Source organism: Coregonus clupeaformis, chromosome 1 (genome assembly GCF_020615455.1).
Source record: "Coregonus clupeaformis isolate EN_2021a chromosome 1, ASM2061545v1, whole genome shotgun sequence".
Classification (NCBI taxonomy): Eukaryota; Metazoa; Chordata; class Actinopteri; order Salmoniformes; family Salmonidae; genus Coregonus; species Coregonus clupeaformis.
In genome coordinates this window covers 61,143,677-61,163,702 of record NC_059192.1, presented here as the reverse complement: position 1 = coordinate 61,163,702, position 20,026 = coordinate 61,143,677, and the positions used below count along the sequence as shown (strand labels likewise).

Genomic DNA, 20,026 nt, shown 5'->3' with positions numbered 1-20,026 from the left:
CAAACACACTGGCTTCCTACGGCACAGCCAATCAAAACAGCCAATTACAGCAGCTCTCTGCAACATGGCCATTTAAAGCCACTCTAGCAACTAACAAATGGAACATACTCAAATGAGGACATACCAGTTCCATATGTGGTTAAAATTGTAAATAAAGGTGAATAAAGCCTGTGCAAACAGAGAACCTCTGATAGTCCCACACAAATGTGGTTGATGATGGCGTAGCACATTAACTAGTATTCAGTCTATCAGATCCAGTATACATTGTTAATTGTACATGTACAGTGGTGTATCTCTCCATACCTGGTTGCTCTTCTCCGCCTGGTTGTTGCGGTTGGAGTCGGGGAAGTGGATGTGGCAGCCCGTGTCCTCCATTACCTTCTTAATGTTGTTGCCTCCCTTGCCGATGACGTGGGAGTGCTCTGTGTGGGACACGTCCATCTTAAGGGTTACCCTGTTAGTCTGCTGGAGGAGAGGAAGGAGGGGGAGACACTCTTCTTAAGCATGGCCTGCCATACAATGTACTTAATAATACTTAGTGAATGATATGATAGAAATCTAACATGCATAAATATTACATTCTGTACCAACATATAAGACTGTAAACCATGGCAATATTGTGAATGCTCCTCGGCTAATAAGCCAAAGAAAAATAGGATGCATCTCTTCATCCAACACCTTGGCTCTGGTCCGACACCACTGCCAGGCAGATGGGTCCACCATGAGAAGCTCCACTTAGAGAGGCATGAGGAATATAACCAATCATATCAAACATAAACCCTTTCAGATGGCTAATTACACAGAGCTAAAGCAGATGAGCCTAAAAGTATGTTCTTGTTGTTAAAATGTTTCAAAAAGTTTAATTAGACAAATCCATTGATATAAAATGCTGACTAATCATGGTTGTTTAATGTTGAACTCATTGGGGTGCAATATGTAGGCAACCGTGTTGACCGTGTGCTGAGAAAATACTTGTTTAGATTGTTAGGATAAAACCTGCCCACAGGGGGTGCTATGGCGTGCCCATTTTGGGATGTGATGTTTGTTGCCATAGAGACAGGACATGCACCATGCCAAGCCAATACACACTCAGGAAAGGAAGCACTGGCCATCTTGGTGGCAATTCATATCACACGTCTGAGAGAGCAGCCTGTCATTTGAACTCTGTTGGAGATGGAGTGAGTGAGCCAAATAAGGTGTGAGAGAGAGGGAAAATGGACTGGGAAAGAGATGTGGAAGGGAGTTATTTTCTAAAATGGTGGACCCCTGCCACCTCAGTGAGATCCACGGGGCCCCTTACTCTCCATCCATCTCTCTTTGCCTCCATCACTCCATTTCTCAGTGTGTTACCAAGCCACTCAAATTAAAAAGGAACCAATTAGGTAGTAAACCAAGGTTTCCAAGAACATGAAATAACAGCCAGAGACACTCACTGGATACATCTTTGACTACCATCCTCTAGTTGATAATTTAGGGATGTCAGTGTTGGTGTTGCCATGAGAACAAAACAAACACCTTTCCATCATTCATACGCACCTTTGTGTCGAGGACTGACATGATTCGGTCTTTGGCTTCCCTCACGTTGTCTCTCTTTCCACAAACCTTAATGTGCGGATCTGGAGGGAGAGACGTGATGGAGAGGTGGAGATTGAGGTACGGAGAGAACAAAAGGAGACAGAAGAGGTTATTAAGATATTATTTTAATCACCTTTTCCCAAGACTATACATCAGGTGAATGCATTGATGGCATTAGTGATTATGACATCAGACAAAGCACTGTTGAGGTAAATGCTAATTTCAGATGTGCCAACTCTCATTATGGGCTGTTACACAGCAATGTTGGATCAAATGTGTGAATCACTAGCTATGTTTCTATTAACTTGTTCAGTGATTTTTTGTCAACATTTAAAAAGTTTGCATAGAAAATACGCAACAAATCAAATCAAATTTTATTGGTCACATGCGCCGAATACAACAGGTGCAGACATTACAGACATGCCTGCAGACATGCCTGCTAGGGTGCCTTTCCGCTTAACTATCTTGTGTTGATAAAAACAGCTGGACGTATGCTCAATGCTCATGACTGTAGAGTCCATTTGGTCGTGCAGCGAGCCAGCTCCTAGTAGCCCCCCTGTGTTGACTGTATGGAGGGGCAGGAAGTCAGTTAAGCTCCTTCCAGGAATCCCCCTCCCCACACACACCACAAATAGCTCAGATTTACTGTACTCCAACAGCAGAAAATATTTATATTCAGACTTTACTTACAGGCACTTTATAGAACCTATTGACATTTGTTGGGTTTAGAGATTTTTTAGCTAATGTGAGTAGGGCTGTGGCAGTCACGAAATTTTGTCAGCCGGTGATTGTCAAGCAAATAACTGTCGGTCTCACGGTAATTGACCGTTAATTAACATAAACACATTTAGCATCTCCTGGCTTCCACACATTTACATTTTACATTTACATTTACATTTTAGTCATTTAGCAGACGCTCTTATCCAGAGCGACTTACAGGAGCAATTAGGGTTAAGTGCCTTGCTCAAGGGCACATTTACGTCATTTAGCAGACGCTCTTATCCAGAGCGACTCACCAATTGGTGTGTTCACCCTATAGCCAGTGGGATAACCACTTTACAATTTTTTTGGGGGGGGTAGAAGGATTACTTTATCCACATAGCGTACAAGCCACTGATGCAGACCTTTGGAACATCTACATTTTAAAAAAGTCTAATAAATCCATGTAATATAGCTTATACCTTCACAATAAATCCATTATTTATTTTAGACAGGTCTAAAGAAGCATGATATGAAGAAAATGAAGTCTATTTCAGAAGAACAGAACAGCATACCCGGAGATGTCCTTATGTTAGGTCCTAATCTGGCTATACCAAATGGCTGTGGGCTACACTAGTTCATTTAGCAAACAAGATTTGCTTAGAATTCCGTGGCAATATTTTATAGTATGAAGAATACAATTGAACAAAGCTGAATAAAATAGAAAGGATATTTTCTCCAAACGATTTGAGGGAGTGCGCACATTCTGTGTTGAGAGGTTAACAAAGAAATAGGTATTCCTATATGCTTAATTTAGAGTTATTAATGTAACTTGAGTTGTTCTACAAACGTTGGGCTATATGTTCTGATTTGTAATACATTGTACAGTGAGGGAAAAAAGTATTTGATCCCCTGCTGATTTTGTACATTTGCCCACTGACAAAGACATGATCAGTCTATAATATTAATGGTAGGTTTATTTGAACAGTGAGAGACAGAATAACAACAACAAAAATCCAGAAAAACGCATGTCAAAAATGTTATACATTGATTTGCATTTTAATGAGGGAAATAAGTATTTGACCCCTCTGCAAAACATGACTTAGTACTTGGTGGCAAAACCCTTGTTGGCAATCACAGAGGTCAGACGTTTCTTGTAGTTGGCCACCAGGTTTGCACACATCTCAGGAGGGATTTTGTCCCACTCCTCTTTGCAGATCTTCTCCAAGTCATTAAGGTTTCGAGCCTGGCGTTTGGCAACTCGAACCTTCAGCTCCCTCCACAGATTTTCTATGGGATTAAGGTCTGGAGACTGGCTAGGCCACTCCAGGACCTTAATGTGCTTCTTCTTGAGCCACTCCTTTGTTGCCTTGGCCGTGTGTTTTGGGTCATTGTCATTCTGGAATACCCATCCACGACCCATTTTCAATGCCCTGGCTGAGGGAAGGAGGTTCTCACCCAAGATTTGATGGTACATGGCCCCGTCCATCATCCCTTTGATGCGGTGAAGTTGTCCTGTCCCCTTAGCAGAAAAACACCCCCAAAGCATAATGTTTCCACCTCCATGTTTGACATTGGGGATGGTGTTCTTGGGGTCATAGGCAGCATTCCTCCTCCTCCTCCAAACACAGCGAGTTAAGTTGATGCCAAAGAGCTCGATTTTGGTTTCATCTGACCACGACACTTTCACCCAGTTCTCCTCTGAATCATTCAGATGTTCATTGGCAAACTTCAGACAAGCCTGTATACCTTGCGGGCGCTGCAGGATTTCAGTCCTACACGGCGTAGTGTGTTACCAATTGTTTTCTTGGTGACTATGGTCCCAGCTGCCTTGAGATCATTGACAAGATCCTCCCGTGTAGGCCTGATTCCTCACCGTTCTCATGATCATTGCAATTCCACGAGGTGAGATCTTGCATGGAGCCCCAGGCCGAGGGAGATTGACAGTTATTTTGTGTTTCTTCCATTTGTGAATAATCGCACCAACTGTTGTCACCTTCTCACCAAGCTGCTTGGCGATGGTCTTGTAGCCCATTCCAGCCTTGTGTAGGTCTACAATCTTGTCCCTGACATCCTTGGAGAGCTCTTTGGTCTTGGCCATGGTGGAGAGTTTGGAATCTGATTGATTGACTGCTTCTGTGGACAGGTGTCTTTTATACAGGTAAAAAGCTGAGATTAGGAGCACTCCCTTTAAGAGTGTGCTCCTAATCTCAGCTCGTTACCTGTATAAAAGACACCTGGGAGCCAGAAATCTTTCTGATTGAGAGGGGGTCAAATACTTATTTCCCTCATTAAAATGCAACTCAATTTATAACATTTTTGGCATGCGTTTTTCTGGATTTTGTTGTTGTTATTCTGTCTCTCACTGTTCAAATAAACCTACCATTAAAATTATAGACTGATCATTTCACAATTTGACAATTTCACGGCGGCATCCCCTTTGTGTGGCCGTAATGCATCCTAAAAAAATCCATGCCTTTTGCGGCCAGTGGCTGTTGTGCCCTTCTCCCTGAGTGCTGCGCGCTCCGAATCACATCTCACTCACATGGCTCTCCATCACGTGATCGGGTCTTTCTCACAGGCTACAAGTGAAGACAGACACATCGGGGACGCAACTGCGCGCGTCCTTATCCAATTCCAAGGTGCATATTGAAGATATTGGAAGAATTTACTTTTCGTCAGCCAACAAGTTGAGTAGGCCTAATGAACAGCAAAAGCATTAGCCTATGTCAATCTATTATCCCCCATAGTACAAAAGTCGACCTATTCTATTCTGTGCGAGAAAGAAACATTCCAAACATAGTCTGGGACAGTTGTGGGATGCGATAGATCCCAAATTAATACAACCACTAGCATTAAAACAACTTTTTTACGCAATGTGGCTGACGCAACAGATCAGAACGTTTAGCTTAAAATGTTGATAAACTATTAGGCTATTTCTTCACATTAAAAGCACAGCAATGCACACATGATGTCGCTCTTGCTGCTGGTGACTCTCAGATCCACCTCTACACAGATGACACCATTTTGTATACATCTGGCCCTTCATTGGACACTGTGTAAACAAACCTCCAAAACGAGCTTCAATGCCATTCAACACTCCTTCCGTGGCCTCCAACTGCTCTTAAACGCTAGTAAAACTAAATGCATGCTCTTCAATCGAACGCCGCTTGCACCCGCCCGCCCGACTAGAATAACTACTTTCGGCGGGTCTGACTTAGAATATGTGGACAACTACAAACACCTAGGTGTCTGGTTAGACCGTAAACTCTCCTTCCAGACTCACATTAAGCATCTCCAATCCAAAGTTAAATCTAGAATCTGCTTCCTATTTCGCAACAAAGCCTCCTTCACTCATGCTGCTAAACATGCCCTCGTAAAACTGACTATCCTACCGATCCTTGACTTCGGTGATGTCATTTACAAAATAGCTTCCAACACTCTACTCAGCAAATTGGATGTAGTCTATCACAGTGCCATCCGTTTTGTCACCAAAGCCCCATATACTACCCACCATTGTGACCTGTATGCTCTCGTTGGCTGGCCCTCACTACATATTCGTCGCCAAACCCACTGGCTCCAGGTCATCTATAAATCACTGCTAGGCAAATCCCCATCTTATTTTAGCTCACTGGTCACCATAGCAACACCCACCCGTAGTCTGCACTCCAGCAGGTATATCGCACTGGTCATCCCCAAAGCCAACACCTCCTTTGGCCGCCATTCCTTCCAGTTCTCTGCTGCCAATGACTGGAATGAACTGCAAAAATCTCTGAAGCTGGAGACTCTTATCTCCCTCACTAACTTTAAGCATCAGTTGTCAGAGCAGCTTACCGATCACTGCACCTGTACACGGCCCATCTGTAATTAGCCCACCCAACTACCTCATCCCCATATTGTTATTTACATTATTTATTTTGCTCATTTGCACCCCAGTATCTCTATTTGCACATCATCTTCTGCACATCAATCACTCCAGTGTTAATAATAATTGTAATAATTTTGCACTATGGCCTATTTATTGCCTTAACTCCATAACTTACATTTGCACACACTGTATATAGATTTTCTATTGTGTTATTGACTGTACGTTTTGTTTATTCCATATGTAACTCTGTGTTGTTGTTGTTTTTAATCGCACTGCTTTGCTTCATCTTGGCCAGGTCGCAGTTGTAAATGAGAACTTGTTCTCAACTGGCTTACCTGGTTAAATAAAGGTGAAATAAAATAAGAATAAAAAAATAAAAAAATTGTAGTATGCTATAAGCACGAATGTTCCATTAGCGGAAATCACCATTATCAAAAGTGACCGCAAATGCAATTATGCATGAAATGCTTTTATTATAAAGGTGCATTTATGGTGAAAATTATCTTCCCCAAACTTGAAACTCACGCGCTGCTTATGTATGCCAGTTAGGCTCTACACCCCTTGTAAAGCGGAATAATGTGCTTAATTTTAAGAATTTAATTGTGATACAAACCTTAGCAAAACATAAAGGCCTACAGGCTAGGCAACATGAGGTGTTCGACTATGAAAAAGTCCCCCCCCAAAAAAGCTTTGTTTCTTATGCTGGGCATCATTCACAAGTGATAATATATAATTTACAAGTGATAGGCTAATATTGTCACCCATCAGACTATTCTTGATTTAATCTTGTCTTTACATATACTAAATAATATATGTGGGAAATGTGTTTTGATTTAGAATGGACCATTACCATGCACCTGTATCGAAACAGGGGCAGCGGGAAAAAATACATGTCATCGATGCACTTAAATAGCGAATGGAGGACGCTTTGCCCGTGGTTAATTTTCATGCCAGCCAGGTAGGCTATACTCCTGTTGTAAATATAAGCAATGTGCTTAATATTAGGAAAGTTGAGAAATAAATATAGTAGGCCTAGCCTATAGAAAGCTGATGGGATCCTCTTTTTAGTAGAGGCCATCACTACGTTTTCTCGCTCAATTGCATAGCCTATAGAAATGTTGTGCAACATGAGCTCATTGGATCTCATGAAGTGTTTGATTAGATTTTCGATTAGATTTGCATTGATGTCAGAGTGATTAGAGGGACAATAGAGTTCTGAGTACCAGGCAGTTATTAGCAAGTTTGGTAGGCTACTAATGACCAGCAGCAGCATCAGAGCTTGGAGAAGCCTAATTACCGTGACTAAACGGTCACGTGGAATTTGACTGCCGGTGTGGCGGTAATACGGTCACCGTATTAGCAACAGCCCTGCTAATGAGCAGGAAAATGCAGGTAAAAGCCTATACTGTTAAACAGAATAGCACATTCAAATGTAGGCAATTACTGCACCATCACTGAAAGAAACAGAACAGTCCGTTATTGTATACTGCACTGTATAGGCCTAACACCACATCAAAACTCCAATTACACAAACCAAACAGAAACTCTCCATAGAGTCACAAAACAAAAAGTGAGAGGAAAGCACATGAACTGGCCCTGGTCCCCACTGAGGAGAGATCTGGGTTGGCTGGGCTCTGGAATGCTGCTGCAGGGAAGCGTTTAGGAGCCTCTGTGCTCAACGTTTTATGGGCCTACGGGGGAATTGTGGGAGCAGTGGAAGGTTGTGTGGATCTCGTCAGTGTGACATGGGACCTTCGTGGCCTCAGCGCTGAGGTGAGATCACAGAAGGATGAAAAAACAGTTGTGAGAATATATATTTTTCCTCCACAAAAACAACCCAAAAGCCTCTCAAGTCCACAATGGGTTACATCATGATAGGAGTGGGTGCCGTCTGAGACAGAAAAACAAAGTAAAAATACAGCAGTATTAGAAGAGACCCTCACAGCTTTGGTTTCAGGAAACGTTCCAAACACACAGCTGTGACTAGAGACTGTACAGTCCACTTCTACTTCCTCTGGTGGCATCTGTGGTCCTCTGTAGCTCAGCTGGTAGAGCACGGCGCTTGTAATGCCAGGGTAGTGGGTTCGATCCCCGGGACCACCCATACACAAAAATGTATGCACGCATGACTGTAAGTCGCTTTGGATAAAAGCGTCTGCTAAATGGCATATTATTATTATATTATATCTCACCAGCAGAGGGCGTTGGCCTTCCGCTCCCGTACCCTACCCTACACATCTGCCACTCATTACATTAGGTGGGCTAAATGAGTGTTGCTATGTGTGATGTTAAACACCCACACATTTTTGTGATGTGTGTACTCATATGATTGATTGTGGAATAGAAAATGAACACCTTAAGTCTTAATTTGGCACACAAAACACCCAGAACAACAAACAATATGACAGCTGAGAAGAAAGGTCTTGGTAGTTGACACTTGACACAAAATAAACCATTTGACCCCACTCTGCTTACTGTCAATGCTAATACATTTTTCCAGAATGGGCTTACACACAGATATATTTTTTCAAAATGTATTTAAGGCCAGGCACCACAGGCTAAAATATACTTTTTGCATCTACTTATCAATTTTGAGTTTTTTGGTATTTTGGTCCATTTATAGGAGTATTTTCAAGAAGTAAAAACAGAAGTGTCAAAAAGTTGGATATACATTTATATTTTCATTAGTTTATACTACCGTCACCAAAATTTCATGAATTGTAACCACTTTTAAATGGACATACATCCATAATTTCATAGAATGTAACAAACTGGACTACATACAGTAGTAACTTACTTTGACGAGATGGTGATTGATTCAGTCTAATAGGCGTTTCGCGTTTGGTAGTCTAAATCCATTGTACTTGTCTTTAAAGCAGCAATCACTGCAGCTGAAAAAAGTGTTTTCCCCGACCCTGTTCCGGTAAAAAGCTGAGGAATGGGCTGGAGAAATGTAACCACTCAAATTCATACAGATGTAGGATCTTAATTTGATCATTATTTTGTTGCTGAGAACTTTCCTGCACTGCAGCAAATGCAAACTTGTAGTGTATTCAAGGTTTAATAAGGCTTCTAACGTTTGTAATTTCCACTTTAAAAATGTCAGACTTGATTTGACCTAACAAAAAATGTATCAACCCCTACAGAAAGTTTCCATGATTTATTATCCACATAATAATTCACATTTCCTTACGCTGCAGGATTATTTACCTGCTGTAGCAAAGTGGCTGAAATTAAGATTCTACATCTGTAGACAGAGCTATGGATGCAAGGACTGGATATCCATGATATCAAAATTATAGTTTCAACCATGTTTTGAGGCTATATAGTGTTCGTTTACAATTTTTTTTTTTTTACAAACATTGGAGTAAAACAAGCTTATATTTTGGGCTGTTATGGGGTATGACAGTTGAACTAAGCTCATTAGGCATTTATAAGTTATATTCTTCAAGAATCAATGGGTACATATCATTCATATGTTCAAAAATTGATGTAGCAACTGCAGATTGCCCCTTTAACTGCCATTTCCCGAAAGTCAGACTCTTCCCACACGCCAACACATTTTTCTCAGCCTCAGAAGCATCTGCATTCACCAAATTGTATGTGGTTATCCTTAGACATACAGTGGGGGAAAAAAGTATTTAGTCAGCCACCAATTGTGCAAGTTCTCCCACTTAAAAATATGAGAGAGGCCTGTAATTTTCATCATAGGTACACGTCAACTATGACAGACAAAATGAGGAAAAAAAATCCAGAAAATCACACTGTAGGATTTTTAATGAATTTATTTGCAAATTATGGTGGAAAATAAGTATTTGGTCACCTACAAACAAGCAACATTTCTGGCTCTCACAGACCTGTAACTTATTCTTTAAGAGGCTCCTCTGTCCTCCACTCGTTACCTGTATTAATGGCACCTGTTTGAACTTGTTATCAGTCTAAAAGACACCTGTCCACAATCTCAAACAGTCACACTCCAAACTCCACTATGGCCAAGACCAAAGAGCTGTCAAAGGACACCAGAAACAAAATTGTAGACCTGCACCAGGCTGGGAAGACTGAATCTGCAATAGGTAAGCAGCTTGGTTTGAAGAAATCAACTGTGGGAGCAATTATTAGGAAATGGAAGACATACAAGACCACTGATAATCTCCCTCGATCTGGGGCTCCACGCAAAATCTCACCCCATGGGGTCAAAATGATCACAAGAACGGTGAGCAAAAATCCCAGAACCACACGGGGGGACCTAGTGAATGACCTGCAGAGAGCTGGGACCAAAGTAATAAAGCCTACCATCAGTAACACACTACGCCGCCAGGGACTCAAATCCTGCAGTGCCAGACGTGTCCCCCTGCTTAAGCCAGTACATGTCCAGGCCCGTCTGAAGTTTGCTAGAGTGCATTTGGATGATCTAGAAGAGGATTGGGAGAATGTCATATGGTCAGATGAAACCAAAATATAACTTTTTGGTAAAAACTCAACTCGTCGTGTTTGGAGGACAAAGAATGCTGAGTTCATCCAAAGAACACCATACCTACTGTGAAGCATGGGGGTGGAAACATCATGCTTTGGGGCTGTTTTTCTGCAAAGGGACCAGGACGACTGATCCGTGTAAAGGAAAGAATGAATGGGGCCATGTATCGTGAGATTTTGAGTGAAAACCTCCTTCCATCAGCAAGGGCATTGAAGATGAAACGTGGCTGGGTCTTTCAGCATGACAATGATCCCAAACACACCGCCCGGGCAACGAAGGAGTGGCTTCGTAAGAAGCATTTCAAGGTCCTGGAGTGGCCTAGCCAGTCTCCAGATCTCAACCCCATAGAAAATCTTTGGAGGGAGTTGAAAGTCCGTGTTGCCCAGCGACAGCCCCAAAACATCACTGCTCTAGAGGAGATCTGCATGGAGGAATGGGCCAAAATACCAGCAACAGTGTGTGAAAACCTTGTGAAGACTTACAGAAAACGTTTGACCTGTCTGTCATAGTTGACGTGTACATATGATGAAAATTACAGGCCTCTCTCATCTTTTTAAGTGGGAGAACTTGCACAATTGCTGGCTGACTAAATACTTTTTTCCCCCACTGTATTCTCCAGACTTATACATAGGGAATTGTTGATATGTTGCCCCCCAAAAATGAAAGAATAAATTTTCTTTATAAAATCGTACCTTTCTTTAGTATTTTACAGATAGAAAGATGAAAAAAAGTATTAATCCACAATCTGCTATGTATAAATCTGGTACTGGGGTGTCTTAACAAAATAAAACCAAAATATATAGGCTGAATTCATCAAAAATGGATTTGCGTGATATGCAAATATGCACATGTTTTATGAGATTACCTAATTTGCATATATTAGCATAGTATTTCAGAAAAAAATGTATACAAAAAAGCATTATATGTGTGTCCACATTCAACTGGTAAAAGTTCATTGTGATATGATTAGAGGGGGAAATTATCCTATTAGGGTGTGGTGTCAGGCCTTAAGAAGGGAGTGACCATTGAGACCAGGGTCTCTTTCATTAGGAAGCCCTGCATATACAATTTCATAAGACAGAAAAAAAGAATACAATATAAAACAAGTAAAATACAGCACAACACAAATATTCAAGAAAAACTATTACATTCCTCAATAACAAGGTCCCCAATCAATATTTTAAATTGCCTGAGCGGCACCAGAACATCCAATTGTATTGCATTTTGTAGTTGGTTCCTGCAATGAGCTGCTTTAAAACTAAAAGTGGATTTACCTAGTTCGGTGGAAACCTGAGGAACCTCAAGAGTTAACAAACCTTGTGAATGGATTTGGTATCTCATGTTTTTATAAATTAACAACGAAGTCAGGTAAGTCAGAAGCTTGTGTAGTAGAGCTTTGTTAACAAAAAGGGAATAACTAAGTGATCTACAGGACTTTAATGAGGACCAGCCTACCTTTTGATATAGTATGCAGAGGTGAGTTTTTAAATCTGTGATAAAGCGAAGGGCGCTATGGTAGACGGCATCCAAAGGTTTAAGAGTAGTGGCTGCTGCAATCTGGTAAATGGTGTCACCATAGTCAAGAACTGGCAGGAAAGTTGACTGTACAACATGCTTCCTGCTATTTAGGGAGAGGCCAGATCTATAAATAAATAAAATGTTTATGCTTGCTCATTCGTATGCTTTTTAAACATAACATCTTTGTCAATCCAAATGCCCAGATATTTATAGGCGGGAATCCGATCGTTGGGAGAACCATGCAATGAATAAATATGTAGGCCATCTGAAACATTTTTGCAAGAATTAGAGAACATATATTTAGTCTTGCCCACATTAAGTACAAGTTTTAAACCAACCAGGGCTTTCTGTAAGGCAACAAAGTCAGATTGCAGCTCTAACATAGCCTGGTCAATAGTTGGGACAATGGCATACATAACAGTATCATCTTCATACAGATTTAACAGATAGACCAATATTATTTATATAAATAGTGAAGAGAACAGGTCCCAAAACGACCACCGCAGTACACCTTTTGTAATATACAGGAAACTAGATTTGACACCATCAGAAATCGCGCATTGTGTCCTACCTGACAGATAATTCTCAAACAACTTGCAAGAAGCCTGATCCAGGCCTACTTCAGCCAGCCTTTGAATTAGAGCGTAATGGTCAACAGTGTCAAAGGCCTTGGAAAGGTCTATATACAGTGAGGGAATTAAGTATTTGATCCCCTGCTTATTTTGTACATTTGCCCACTGACAAAGAAATGATCAGTCTATAATTTTAATGGTAGGTTTATTTGAACAGTGAGAGACAGAATAACAACAACAAAATCCAGAAAAACGCATGTCAAAAATGTTATAAATTGATTTGCATTTTAATGAAGGAAATAAGTATTTATAAGTATAAATCAGAAAGATTTCTGGCTCCCAGGTGTCTTTTATACAGGTAACGAGTTGAGATTAGGAGCACAGTCTTAAAGGGAGTGCTCCTAATCTCAGTTTGTTACCTGTATAAAAGACACCTGTCCACAGAAGCAATCAATCAATCAGATTCCAAACTCTCCACCATTGCCAAGACCAAAGAGCTCTCCAAGGATGTCAGGGACAAGATTGTAGACCTACACAAGGCTGGAATGGGCTACAAGACCATTGCCAAGCAGCTTGGTGAGAAGGTGACAACAGTTTGTGCGATTATTCGCAAATGGAAGAAACACAAAATAACTGTCAATCTCCCTCGGCCTGGGGCTCCATGCAAGATCTCACCTCGTGGAGTTGCAATGATCATGAGAACGGTGAGGAATCAGCCCAGAACTACACGGGAGGATATTGTCAATGATCTCAAGGCAGCTGGGACCATAGTCACCAAGAAAACAATTGGTAACACACTACGCAGTGAAGGACTGAAATCCTGCAGCGCCCGCAAGGTCCCCCTGCTCAAGAAAGCACATATACAGGCCCGTCTGAAGTTTGCCAATGAACATCTGAATGATTCAGAGGAGATCTGGATGAAAGTGTTGTGGTCAGATGAGACCAAAATCGAGCTCTTTGGCATCAACTCAACTCGAGGGGGAATGCTACCTATGACCCCAAGAACACCATCCCCACCGTCAAACATGGAGGTGGAAACATTATGCTTTGGGGGTGTTTTTCTGCTAAGGGGACAGGACAACTTCACCGCATCAAAGGGATGATGGACGGGGCCATGTACCATCAAATCTTGGGTGAGAACCTACTTCCCTCAGCCAGGGCATTGAAAATGGGTCGTGGATGGGTATTCCAGCACGACAATGACCCAAAACACAAGGCCAAGGCAACAAAGGAGTGGCTCAAGAAGAAGCACATTAAGGTCCTGGAGTAGCCTAGCCAGTCTCCAGACCTTAATCCCATAGAAAATATGTGGAGGGAGCTGAAGGTTCGAGTTGCCAAACGTCAGCCTCGAAACCTTAATGACTTGGAGAAGATCTGCAAAGAAGAACAAGGGTTTTGCCACCAAGTACTAAATGATGTTTTGCAGAGGGGTCAAATACTTATTTCCCTCATTAAAATGCAAATCAATTTATAACATTTTTGACATGCGTTTTTCTGGATTTTTTTGTTGTTATTCTGTCTCTCACTGTTCAAATAAACCTACCATTAAAATTATAGACTGATCATGTCTTTGTCAGTGGGCAAACGTACAAAATCAAAGTCAGAATGATCTCCTCTGCGTAGGAGGAGGACATGTGCCGCTTTCCTAAAGTACCATACAAAAGCTCGGAATTAAGTCAATTTGGCTCGAGGTACCTCTTTCAAAACATTGGCAAAATGACTGAAAGACAAAGAAAGATTGGGGAAAGAATGGGGGCTCAACCAACTTAAAAAGTTGGAAGTCAATGTCTGTTTAATGTTTAATAGTCGTGCTGCTGTCCCGAAAAGCTAAACATTTTCCAAATTATTCCCGCGCCTAAAGTGCATGTATCTTGACCGAATGCCATGAACTTGGACTACTCCCACGAAAGATCAATGTCTAATCTCCACCTCTCCAATGTTGATTAGAAGAGAATAAAGCCCTAGTTAAACTTTTACCTTTGATTAGGCGTTGTGTTGCCTTTGAGCACTCTGGCAGAACTGAAGAAGCAGGTCACGAACATGTTTTCCTAAACTTTACATGAGAGCATTGCCATAGGCCACCAGAAGGAGAGGAAAGGCTCCAAGCGTTATACATGTGCATAGACATTGTAACCACTGCTAGCGAACTTCGTCATATCATTGTGAATAGAGAGATTGATAATATTAGTTGGTCAAGAAACATAGCTTACCTTAGCAAACCACACACTTGCCCTCAATAAGTGTGTGGAGGTTGACTAATCTGTATGTAGCCAAATGTTGCTCCGATGTATGTTGGGTGACATTTAGCTGTGCAACTTTGTCATGAGAAGGCAAAAAAATATTTTTTTTGCCTTGATCACAAGGCTCGGTCTGACCTAGGCGCTGCGGATATGCTCTACCGTTTTTTTATATTGACAACTTGTCCCAGGTCTTTTTTTACAGGTGTTCAGAAAGTATTCACACCCCTTGACTTTTTTAATTTTTATTGAATATTAAAACAACCAGGGTCAAGCGCCCTGCCCAAAAGCACGTAGAAAAATCTCACACCAAGTCAAATATTGTGTGTAGATGGATGAGAAAAAAAAACTATTTAATCCATTCTGAATTCAGGCTGTAACACAACAAAATGTGGAATAAGTCAAAGGGTATGAATACTTTCTGAAGGCACTGTATGACAAGTCAACACTCTGCGGCTGTGTCCAGTGTACTGATAAAGGCCAAAAAGGTGTTCAAAAACCCTAAGTCTTCCATTTTCATACCTGGATGTCATTAATGAACAACTGATAGGCCTATCTGTGGTATTACAACAGTAGCCTACTATACCATATATTCTCTACAGAAGGAAATTGATCATTCATTTGGGTAACTCCAAGTATAAAATAATGTAGAAAAGAAGGGTTAAACACAATAAAATGCTGCCAATTCCAAATGTGTCCTAAGATGGATAATTTGAGCATTTCCCACTGGTCATACGTATAAATGTGTAAGGACAGTGACCATTTATTCTCATGGTGAAATGTTCTGGTAAAGTGTAATATAAGCCTGAGATACGGTTTCTCCTATGAATCACTGACAGTATATTGATGATGCCCTGTTGTAGGGGCTGGACTCCGGTAATGTCACAGTGGTGCAGGTGGTAGTGATGCTAGCTGGAGGTGTTAAGGCAGTGCAGCGCCTGACACTTTGACGGAGAGGTAGAGGGGACCTGAATGGAGACCTTGCAAACAACTCTCGCTAAAGAAAACCATCCATACAAGATGCCATTTTCAGAGACAATGGCCACACATCATGATTACATAAAGTGGTACAAATAGTTTGAGTTTTGACAACCCCCAATTTGATAATAATTTACATTCAGACAGCTGGTGATTCAAATTGAAAGGTAATGGAGAAACAGAATGACATGGGGATCCAACATTTTGTCTCCTGTAGTTGTGTTGATGGCTAACCTCAGCTCAAACTCACAGGTGTACAATTTCCAGTCATTCTGGGTAGATGTCAGGGTTGATTATAGTCCCTAGAAGACAGTACTCTCTCCCCTCTGGTTGTTAAGGAGAAAGGTCACAAATACATGTTTTTTTTTCCTCCAAAAGGAACAAAAATGCCGTGCATGCACCCATGAGATACCTGGAAGAGATTAGTGGACATTGTTCATACTCCTCCTCTTGGTTTATGTAATACTAAAAGGCTGACAGCCAACAAATCATAGGGCAGAATTTAAATGGACAAACTGTTCTCCCAATGGAAGTTAGATTTGTGAATGAGCTTAGAAGGTTGACTAGGAGTAGAAGAGCTGTTCAAAAGATTTAGGGCTATCCCCGACTAAAGAAAATATTGGTCGACCGAGAGTCGTCTGTTCTTTTGACCAATCGATTGGTTGACATTTTAAAATGTGTATTTTTTAATATATAGAAACCTACCTATGTTTGAATAAAATCAACTATATGTAAGCTACTGAGTTTGTCAGATGCTTTAAGCACTGCGATTAAACATTAAGACATACAAATTACTAAAGAGGGAGGGAGCCAGAGATCAATATAGTCTAACCAGAAGAACAAAAACCTGTTCCCGACCCTCCTCCCGCTGGCGTTCCATTATGCTCCTGAAGTTGCCGGTAATAGGCTACACCAGTAGTCGGCAACTTTTTCCATTTGGTGTGCCAAGTTATCGTACCATTTCCACTGATCTGCATGTGCCAGTTATGATTTTCATATGCACATTTCCGTGGAACAGTTTAATTTAATTTATAATAAAGTCCTATATCTCAAAATCAATGTCATGTGGTTAATAAAAAATATATCTAAATGAAAATGACACAAATCTAAAAGTAACTTCTATTGCCATTGCCAATATGTAAAAATAGCCTACATAAAACCAACAAATAAAAACATTGCAACCCACAGGTAGAAAATATCCAGATAAAAATAAATACCCTATAAATCACATTGGCTACACATGGCCTGTCTGCAAGGAACTTGAAACATTGTGTCAACTATTGTATTAACTTGGTCTAGCCCAAAACCTATGCTAGCAAACTTGCAACATTGTATAAAAGAGTTTCCATGCCAGTGAGCTCTGACAGACAGACACAGCTGTAGGCTATTTGCGCAAGGGATAAGAAGTAATCAGGTAGGCATATTCTATGATCTTTCCACCAGATCAGAGCATTAAAAACATTTCCCCTTTCATGCTGAGTGGTAATCAAAAGGGAGAGAGCTGGAAAGACTTTTCAAATAGGCTACATTGAGGAACTATTGTCATTCTCAATGGATGTAAAAACAGACTTCATTTACTTGCTGTTTGGGGCGAAGGAAAACATACTTTGAAAAGCTGTGGAAGTGATGGTGAGTTAAGACAATCAGAAATAGTATCAGATCCCCAAATGGGCACACTTATAGGCCTACATTTGCACGCAGGCCAAGTAGACTAGTCCTACTTCTATATGTGTAATCAGGTGCGTGTCCTTACTCAGAATTGACAGGAGTGCTCCAAACAAAAGACAATGAAAACATTGACAACTTGTAAATGGAATGAAATAAACCAAAACTGTGTAGCCTAGGTTGTGCGCTCTGCAAACAACGTGTCCACTCCTACAATGACAACGGTAAGACGGTAATAATAATATATTGAATGCATTAACAGAAATGACCGTAACCAAACAAACATTGTAGATTAGAAATTATGGGAATTAACAGTAAATGTACTACTGGTGAGCCATCCCTGCAGCCTACGCAATGGATTAGTCCACTCAAACAGGCGTGAATCAGACAGTTGTCTCATGTGCCATCATTAAAAAAATATATATTTGCCACTGCTCGACTAAACAAAACTTGGTCGACCAACAGCATATCGACCAAACAATCGACCAGTCAACTAAATGGGGTCAGCCCTAAAAAGATTCCAGTGTAAACTCATCAACTTCTGGGTCAAGTTCAGGAAGTTACATAATGTTTTGAGAATTCACATCTGGCATGAAGATGCACACTGGCATTCCATTGGGGTCAACAAAGGGGGCACGTCGAAACCAACTCCCCCAAATGAGCTTTAAATAGCATTAGTATTTTATTGGCAACAGTGCACTGGAACTTCTCAGACATTACATGCACATAACTCCTAACTCAACCTCCCTTGTACAAACTCACAAATTGGTGCAAATTCTGACCAGAATGGCAAACTCTGAAATTACTGACCAGAGAGAAGAGTAGGAGCTTTCACCTTTAAACATACAGCACCGGTCACAAGTTTTAGAACACCTACTCATTCAAGGGTTGTTCTATATTTTTTTCTATTTTCTACATTGTAGAATAATAGTGAAGACATCAAAACTATTAAATAACACATATGGAATCATGTAGTAACCAAAAAAGTGTTAAATCAAAATATATTGTATATTTGAGATTCTTCAAATAGCCACCCTTTGCCTTGATGACAGCTTTGCACACTCTTGGCATTCTCTCAACCAGCTTCATGAGGTAGTCACCTGGAATGCATTTCAATTAACAGGTGTGCCTTCTTAAAAGTCAATTTGTGGAATTTATTTCCTTCTTAATGCGTTTGAGCCAATCAGTTGTGTTGTGACAAGGTAGGGGGGTATACAGAAGATAGCCCTATTTGGTAAAAGACCAAGTCCATATTATGTCAAGAACAGCACAAATAAGCAAAGAGAAACGACAGTCCATCATTACTTTAACACATGAAGGTCAGTCAATACGGAACATTTCAAGAACTTTGAAGGATTCTTCAAGTGCAGTCGCAAACACCATCAAGCGCTATGATGAAACTGGCTCTCATGAGGACCACCACAGGAATGGAAGACCCAGAGTTACCTCTGCTGCAGCGGATAAGTTAATTAGAGTTACCAGCCTCAGGAATTGCAGCCCAAATAAATGCTTCACAGAGTTCAAGTAACGGACACATCTCAACATCAGCTGTTCAGAGGAGACTGTGTGAATCATGCCTTCATGGTCGATTGCTGCAAAGAAACCACTACTAAAGAACACCAATAATAAGAAGAGACTTGCTTGGGCCAAGAAACACGAGCAACGGACATTAGACCGGTGGAAATTGGTCCTTTGGTCTGGAGTCCAAATTGGAGATTTTTGGTTCCAACCGCCCTGTCTTTGTGAGATGCGGTGTGGGTTAAAGGATGATCTCCGCATGTGTATTTCCCACCGTAAAGCATGGAGGAGGAGGTGTTATGGTGTGGGGGTGCTTTGCTGGTGACACTGATTTATTTAGAATTAAAGGCACACTTAACCAGCATTGCTACCACAGCATTCTGCAGCGACACGCCATCCCATCTGGTTTGGGCTTAGTGGGACTATCATTTGTTTTTTAACAGGACAATGACCCAACCCACCTCCAGGCTGTGTAAGGGCTATTTGACCAAGAAGGAGAGTGATGGAGTGCTGCATCAGATGACCTGGCCTCCACAATCCCCCGACCTCAACCCAATTGAGATGATTTGGGATGAGTCGAACCGCAGAGTGAAGGAAAAGCAGCCAACAAGTGCTCAGCATATGTGGGAACTCCTTCAAGACTGTTGAAAAAGCATTCCAGGTGAAGCTGTTTGCGAGAATGCCAAGAGTGTGCAAAGCTGTCATCAAGGCAAAGGGTGGCTATTTGAAGAATCTCACAAATAAAATATATTTTGATTTGTTTAACACTTTTTTGGTTACTACATGATTCCATATGTGTTGTTTCATAGTTCGAGGTCTTCACTATTATTCTACAATGTGGAAAATAGTAAAAATAAAGAAAAACCCTTGAATGAGTAGGTGTTCTAAAACTTTTGATCGGTAGTGTATATTTTTAAAGTAA

At 41.0% G+C, this 20,026-nt stretch overlaps 1 protein-coding gene across 5 annotated transcripts in view; it reads right to left on the bottom strand.

Annotated features, from left to right (window-relative positions):
- LOC121571460 (protein bicaudal C homolog 1) overlaps positions 1 to 20,026 on the bottom strand; it is a 116,243-nt gene that overhangs the window by 39,624 nt on the left and 56,593 nt on the right. For 3 of the 5 annotated variants that reach the window (XM_041882930.2, XM_041882956.2, XM_041882949.2), the window contains exons 4-5: positions 1,537 to 1,616; positions 304 to 465 (exon numbers count right to left, since the gene is read on the bottom strand). In XM_041882930.2, the coding sequence (XP_041738864.1) occupies positions 304 to 465; positions 1,537 to 1,616 (242 nt within the window). The remainder of the gene's footprint in view (positions 1 to 303; positions 466 to 1,536; positions 1,617 to 20,026) is intronic. The other 2 variants (XM_041882940.2, XM_041882962.2) reach the window with 1 other exon arrangement.